We start from the raw sequence: 8,229 nt of genomic DNA, 5'->3' as shown, positions 1-8,229 counted from the left end.
TACATAATTTATACTGACTGTTTTCTCTATTAACAATTATATTTACGAATTCTATTTCTATAACTTATCCACCTTTTCAAAAAATTATCTTTAAATAACAGTAAAGCAATAAACAAAACTTCGTAAATGAAGCGCTACTGGGGTATTTTTTGAGAAGGTGCGGTTGTCCCCCTATACTAAGCAACATTTAATATACGTTTTCATTTTTGAATTTATTACTTTTTAGCTGCTTTGTTGCACCAAGTAAGAAGTTGCAGCTCCGTACAGCATCCAGTTCTGCCCACCCTTTTCAGCTTTAGGAATCTAGATAATTCACTCTGCCCAGGTATACAGATTTAACTTCTATCTACCAAGGTATACTGGACTAACTTCTCTCTAACCAGGTATACAGGGTTAACTTCCCTCTAGTCAGGTATACAGGGTTAACTTTACTTCACCCATGTATACAGGGTTAACTTCACTTCACCCAGGTATACAGGGTTAACTTCACTTCACCCAGGTATACAGGGTTAACTTCTTTCTACCCAGGTATACAGGGTTAACTTCACTTCACCCAGGTATACAGGGTTAACTTCACTTCACCCAGGTAAACAGGGTTAACTTCACTTGTATACAGGGTTAACTTCACTTCACCCAGGTATACAGGGTTAGCTTCTTTCTACCCAGGTAAACAGGGTTAACTTCTCTCTACTCGGTTAACAGGGTTAACTTCTCTCTACCTACAGATTGACATTATTATTCGAATATAAAATACAGGGTTAACACTTAAGGAAATAAATTTGCTTTACAACTCTTCATTTTTAAATTTCTTTTTTCCGAAGAACGAAAATTTAAACTTTTTCTGATTCTTTAACAGCTTTTTATCCATTTAAGTGTCCATATAAATTAATAACTGTTACAGAAAGAATGAAAATTTAATATTTTTTTAGAAAATTCAGATTTGATTGAAGAGTGCAGTGTAGTCACAGTTAACTTGCAAGGTAAATAAAACACACTTATCTTTTCTATATCAGCTTAATGGGACTATACTTAATTTCAGGGATTGCAAATATGGCATTGCCCGATTCACCCTTGAAACCTTTATCTGATCAATAATTTGGAATGTATTGTCGTTTTTCTAAATTTAAAATTTAATTCTTATAATTACTATAATGTTTATTCTGCAATAGAAATGCGCAATTCAATTTTGAAAAGAAATCACAATCGAAAAAATCAGTTTTCAATTTTATAAACCTTCAAATCTAATTGATAATGGACATTGTAGCTTTTCAGTTATTCTTGCAAGGAGGGTCACTTGAATTTACTTTTACAGTCCCTTTAATATATCGCAAGAAAAGTTATATTTGATAAAAAGAACCCATATTTTTGACAAGAAATAAAATAAATAACACTACTTTTTTGACAGGAATTATCTAGTATTCATGTTCAGGGCTGTTTAGTCGAAAATTGTTGATCAGAACTGCCGCCCCTCCCTCACTTTCTAACAGTGTAACTCAAGTAAGTTATATATTTGCCGCCCCTCCCTCACTTTCTAACAGTGTAATTCAAGTAAGTTATATATTTGCCGCCCCTACCTCACTTTCTAACAGTGTAATTCAAGTAAGTTATATATTTGCCCCCCCCCCTCCCTCACTTTCTAACAGTGTAACTCAAGTAAGTTATATATTTGCCGCCCCTCCCTCACTTTCTAACAGTGTAACTCAAGGAAGTTATATATTTGCCGCCCCTCTCACGCTTTCTAACAGTGTAACCCAAGTAAGTTCAAGAATTGCCACCCCTCCCTCACTTAAAAAAAATATGCTGCAAAAATTAGAAGTTATTCATTATTCGGCTGTTATTACAGAAATAATAGTTATTTTTGTTTTTCTGTTGTTTTTCATTTCTCTACTTGTTTAGATCATTTAAAATGTATTTTTTGTTTGTCTAATGATTCATTTATAAATTCATCACAATCTATAAAGAGGAAAAGGTTATAATTTATGAAAAATTTCTGTTATGCCGTTGTGAACTCGTAACTCCGATCTAGTTACTTTTAGAAGAATAAAAAAATTATTTGGTTGCTTATTAAAAATACAATTTACATTTACATATACATAAAAGGAAGAGCCTTTATACAAACAAAATCCCTTTATCGTTAGAAACCTAATATTTCAAGCTTGAATTATTTAATAATTAATATTAATTTTAATATTCTTTGCTGAATTAATATTTTTAAAAATGTAAGTCCTGCAACATTGGGTTGCAAACATATAGCTGAGTTAGAAAATCAGGGTTTGTGGCAAAGACTCAATTTCTTTACTTTAATTTGACGTATATTTGTTTATTTTATAATTAAAAAGTATAATGTTTAAAGAAAATAAAACAAAATGGATTGTTATATGTTATTTCGTTTAGGATAGAAAGGAGATAGAGCTGGAGAAAAGAACAGAGGAAGGAGTTGATCATATACTTCAGGTAAATATAATTCACTGTGATTTGTGATACTTAAAAAACACATTGGACATCTGTTGAGTAAAATTTTTAAAAAAGGATTGTTTTTAGAATTTTTAATTAAACTTATATATGGACATACTTCTTTTGAGTTTTAAGCAATCATTGTTTAGGAACCATTTCAAGCAGATTAACATATAGAATTTGTATCTAATAATTATGTAAATATGATTTTTGGAGGGATTTTTACATTTTTTCTTTTATAAGGATGGTTCCGTGAGTACACTTACTTACTCTTCCAGTTATGGTCCTGTGGAAATTATTGTCAAGAATAAACAGGTTAGAATGGAGTAGGGCACAGCACATGGATCCATGGAATTGATCAATGGATTGCACTCATCAAGGGATGATCAAAATCTTAAAAAAATGTGTGAACATTTCTGTTCATCTTATTTTATTCCTGAAATTAAATTGATTAAATTTTCAATCGGAATTGCACGGAAATTTGCGGAATTGTGCGGAATTGTGCGGAATTGTGCTGAATTCTGCGGAATTATGCAAAACTGTGTGGAACTACATGTAATTGCGCGGAATAGTGCGAAATTGTACGGATTTGTGCCGAATTGCACGGAATTGTGGGAAACTGCCTGGCATTGCGTTGAATTGTGCGGAATATAAGGGCTCGCGAGCAAGCAAAATCCGCTTGCTTTGGAATCCCCAACTGCAAGGTTCCATGGGGAAACTTTTTTATTGTTTATTTTATTAGTTTCTGTAAAGTATGTTGCCTACTTGATTTCTAATTTACAATGAATTCTCTTCTAGTAAGCAGACAATCAAATGAAGTAGGGGAAATATATTCTATTAAAAAATATATATCTATAATAAATTTGGCTTGTCTGTTTGTTTGTTTGTATCCAATAAACGTCAAAAACGGCTGAACCGATCGGGCCCAATTTTTTTGTGGGACATCTAGGGACCCCAGGGAAGGTTTATGAATGATCAAAATTTCAAATATTTATCTTCATCAAAATTCGATCTTCATTAAATTTTTGAAAATTTTGAAAATCCACGAAATTTTTTGTGAAAATCCGCAAATTATTTTTGTTTTGTTTTACGATGTTCACAAAGAGAACATGTTCACAATTAATTTAGAAGATGGGCGCGAAGCGCCCTCTAAGGCTAGTATTCAAAAATTATTTTTGAGAAGACGATTTTTTTTTCCATACAGGGTTTTATTTTAAGGGGAAACAACTCTTCTCTTTAACACTGCACTCTCCGTTCAACTACAGTTCAGTAGTCACTCCCTTTAAGTCTTATACAAAACCAGAATAGAATTCTAAAAATGTGAAACATTTCTTTTGTAAAACACGTCAAAAGATGAAAAGTTAGAGTTTGTAAAGATCTCCCAGAAAAAATATAAATTCCTAAAACATTAAAAAGTAAAAAAATGAATAGAAATTTTCCATGAATATACCGTAGATTCAACCATATAAAATCATGCCATACTGGGTGAGTCAGATTTTTATAATATTCTCAAAAAATACTTTTCAATTTGGGCAAAAAATATACCGCAAGGTGTTTATTAAAATCTTTGTATGATATTAATTAAATTTGATATGATCTCTTTTCCATAAATAAAAAAATAGCAAATCTAAGAGTTGATTCTCTATTTGTCATCGCACAAAGCGATTATTTAGACTAGAAGTAAAACATATTGCTGATACGATTTTTGCGAGCTTCTAAATCTTCTAGTTTTAATTCACCAATTACCATCTTTATAAGAAATCGATTACAATAGCTTTTCAGACAAATAAGTTAGGTTAAAGGGAGTGTTCGCGAAAAATGAAAGGGGGGCTTACGTCGAAAAATATTCGATGGTAATTGTTACTAATCTTACAATTCTATCTGTTGTGCATTCATATATACTTCATAATATTTTTTATTTGTTTTATATACAATGCACTATAAACGACGATTTTGTGTCCGCTAGGTGTCTCTGCCACGTGGAGTCATGCAGAAACATTAAAAGCTGAGACACCTGGTGGCCAACTAATCGTCGTTAAAATTGCATCATTTATAAATACAAAATATTATGAGGTATCAACTATATACTAATGCGTCGAAAAATAATCAATGATTATTGGTTGTAATATCTGAATGATTTTTTTGGAATTAAATTGATTTTCTTTACAATCCGAATAAAATATTGAAACTTTCTGAATTTGCATTGACGATACACTCTACGGTATGAGTCGTTTTTATCAATTTTCTCTTTATAGATGCAACAGATAGAAGTAAGATAAGTAGCAATCACCATCGAAAATTTTTCGACGTAAGCTTATACCCCCGTTTCATTTTCGCGAACACTCCCTTTAAGAAGCATGAAGGATTTCTTTCTAAAGTTAAACTTTGGTTACAATATATTACAATATATTGTACCTTAAAGGGACTTTAGACGTTACTTCAAGAGACCCTTAATTTTAAAGAGCTGAAATGTCTAATTGAATGTCTAGTGAAGTGGTAAATATTGATGCAATTTCTTTTTCATTGTTACTCAGATATAGTGGACAAATTACCTCCACAATCCCTTTAAAGATATTTGTTTAGATATTTGGATCTGTTTTCTGGGAGGGGGAGAGATACTCGATTCAGCCCTGTCAAAGAACAAGAATACAGAAAACTGGTAAATATGATGTAAATAATAATAATAATAATAATAATACTAATAATAATAATAATAATAATTATATTAATATTAATGATAATAATAATAATAATCATAATCATATTTTCTAGTTCTGGACCCTGGGTGTCATGTTTGGTTGAAAAAGAAGAAAAAAGTCAAAATTCCCAAAACTAATTAAAACGAAATACCAAAAACTATCTGTTGTAAAACCATGCATTAAGAGACTGTGGTTGTCATTTCAAGGAACCCTTCATTCAAAGAACCCTTCATGGCCCATGCATGATTCACAATGGTACCCTTGAAACCTTAATCTAGACAAAAATGTGGGATCTTAAATTAAAAGAAATAGTTGTTTGAATACAAAACATGGATATATAATTCTAACTTAATCAGTAGCTAATAAGTGTATCGTTGGCCATGCCTCTCTATAAATGGAGGCTCACTTGAAATTATGAAGTTTTTTTACAGCTTGAGAATGTATTTTTACGTGATTAGTAATCTTTAAAAATAAACTTTCATTATTCATGAACCATGTCTCTTGAGTTTTGATATGAAATTTTAAGGCAATAAATAAAGAAACAAACTCTGATGTTCTAATCACTTTATCTTTTCAATCCAAAGTCATTGACCATAGATGTTTCAAACTAGGAATTCTGTTTAAGATATTGGCATTTTCCCATTGGCATCTTCACAAGTGTCAATTTCCCATGAGGCAACTTAGGTTAGGCCCTCAGAGGTGCCACAGGCTCTGCAATGGGGGCAGAGTATTGTGGCTAGGATTAGGATGGGGCCGAGTGCTGCGCCCAGAACAGGATAGGGATCGAGCGTTGTGGCAAGAACATACTAGGGGGGCCGAGCGCTGTGACTAGAACGGACTTGGGAAGTTGCCACTTGGGTAAATGCCTTTGGGAAAGTACCTAACATTATGGTTCACGATGTTTCTAAATCTGAAAAAATCATGTAGTACGATATTTTGCCGACATCAATAACTATTTTGTATATTCTATTTATTTCAACATTAAAAAGTCTCTCTGCAGTGCAAAAAAAACTAGCGCTGAAGAATGTTTAAAGAAGGTTTTGTTTTACATGTTTATGAATACAATCTTCCTTCAGTTGGAAAAACTGTACTTTGTGTAATTAAAAGCAGTATTTTATCGTGCTTGAATTGTTGGATGAATATTGAACATAACTTATTTTTAGACAAAAATTCATTATTCGGTTACCAACAGAGCCATTTACATAAAAAAACTCAAGTTATAAATACAAAATTATAAAAAAGTTAGTTTAAGCTATTAATCAAACAAACCCAATAATAGAAAGCTATAATTATCATTACTTTGAACTTATAGACAGGCTCAATCTAATAATAGAAAGCTATAAATATCAGTACTTTAAACTTAAAAAACAGGCTCAAAGTACATTTTTTACTGTGCGTTAACATAAATGTCTTATATTTGGGATTTTCTTAATCAAAAGAAAGAAGAATGGGGTTTTCTTTTTTTCCTATTGCTACTAAAATTAAGATTTCAAGGCCGGGTACTGTTGAGAAACTACCCTGACAGTTCATTTAATCAATAAAAGAATTCCTTTAATTAGATAGAATACTTTACCAGATTTTTTTCAATAATACTGAAAACTTTTTACTTGAACGTTTTGTTCCTGATATCAAAAAGCATTGTTCTGATATCCTGCTTTCTACATACAAGAGCCTTGGACTGTTTTTTTAAAACAATATATAGATTTCATATCACAATGTTAGAAATAAAAATATTTATGTAGTTGATAAAACAAGTCAATGTTATTGATAAAAGGAAACAAATCTGCTTTCTTTTGGCACCCTCAAATAATTTTAATTTGATGAATTAATTACAATATAATACATTAAGTAACTAAGAATGGATTGTTTTCACTTTTTAAAAAAAACGATCGTTAAAATAATCTTCAATACGAAAAAGTATTCTAATTATTCTATTAGTTCTGAAATGGTTTCTTAAATATGACTATAAAAATTATAGATTTTAATGTCGTAAAAAAATCCGCAAATAGTTCGCGCCCCTCTTCTAGTAAACATGTTAAAATGTTTTTTCTCATTTTTTCCTCGAAATTGTAAAATTACAAATTTCGCTGTTATTTCTGTTTAAATTGGCGCATTTTCAAATTCATAATGAAGTATTGATCTCTTAGTACATGTCTTATTTCTGTCAATTTTTGCATTAACAAGATATTTGAAGTCTCATTTTTTGTGAAACCCCCTGCACACTGTACATTTAGTACAGTAAAAATAAAGTTGAATTCAAACTTTTAATTAAAAAGAAAGTTTAATAAACAGAAATAATACAAAAATAGATTTTTTTCTCCTGTTAAATAGATTCAAATTTTTAAGAAGCGTTGTATTATTTTGACGACTCAAAAGAAATCAAAATCCTTTGATCTCAAAAGTCTGGTAAGGATGAAAGTACGGCTGAACTTTCCAAAATGACACAATAACGGGATTTTTTCTAAACATTGAACAAAAAAGATAATTTCATCCAGAAAATCTTAAAAACTCGGTAAGATTTAATGAATTCAATAATTTCTGACCCCTTGGGTATGTTTTATTATTATAAAAGACTTTATTCTTAACTAGCTGAAGTTCCCGGCGTTGCCCATGAAATTTTAAAGATTACATTTTTTCATTTGAATTAAAAAAAATTTGCCTGTTACCCTCAGCTCAAGGTACCCACGGGTTCCCTTCAAAAAGTTTTTCTTCAAAGGTCTACCCTCTCAACATCAAACTTTCACACCATGGTTCATTCCCGTAGTTCAACCGAGTTCCCAATCAAAATTTGAGGTATATCGGTCAAGGGGTTCCTGAGTTATGATCAGACATAGAAACAAACAAACAGAGATTACTATTTATTTTATTCTTAATAACAAAATATAAAGTTGAATAACAAAAAAATTAATACATTTATCATGTATTTTTTTGGCATTTAATAAATAAATAAATAAACAAATAGATAAATAAATAAATAAATACATAAATAGATAAATAAATAAAATTCTAAATATATAAAAAGTGAAGAAATTTTAAAATCAAAATAAAAGCATTTTTCAACAACATTTTTTTGTGA

General features: G+C 30.6%; 1 protein-coding gene across 1 annotated transcript; it reads left to right on the top strand.

Moving 5' to 3' along the window:
* Nucleotides 1-226: 226 nt before the first annotated feature.
* Nucleotides 227-5,705, top strand: LOC111697740 (uncharacterized; the record flags this gene model as incomplete). Its single annotated transcript, XM_023467844.1, is given in 7 exon segments — nucleotides 227-325; nucleotides 930-980; nucleotides 1,430-1,497; nucleotides 2,395-2,454; nucleotides 2,698-2,769; nucleotides 5,038-5,113; nucleotides 5,227-5,705. Coding segments are annotated over 7 exon segments (494 nt in total), but the record flags the coding sequence as incomplete, so codon positions are not given.
* Nucleotides 5,706-8,229: the final 2,524 nt, after the last annotated feature.

The sequence above is a fragment of the Eurytemora carolleeae genome, unplaced genomic scaffold (assembly GCF_000591075.1).
Source record: "Eurytemora carolleeae unplaced genomic scaffold, Eaff_2.0 scaffold4, whole genome shotgun sequence".
NCBI classification, from domain to species: Eukaryota; Metazoa; Arthropoda; class Copepoda; order Calanoida; family Temoridae; genus Eurytemora; species Eurytemora carolleeae.
This window is presented reverse-complemented; position numbering and strand designations above follow the sequence as displayed.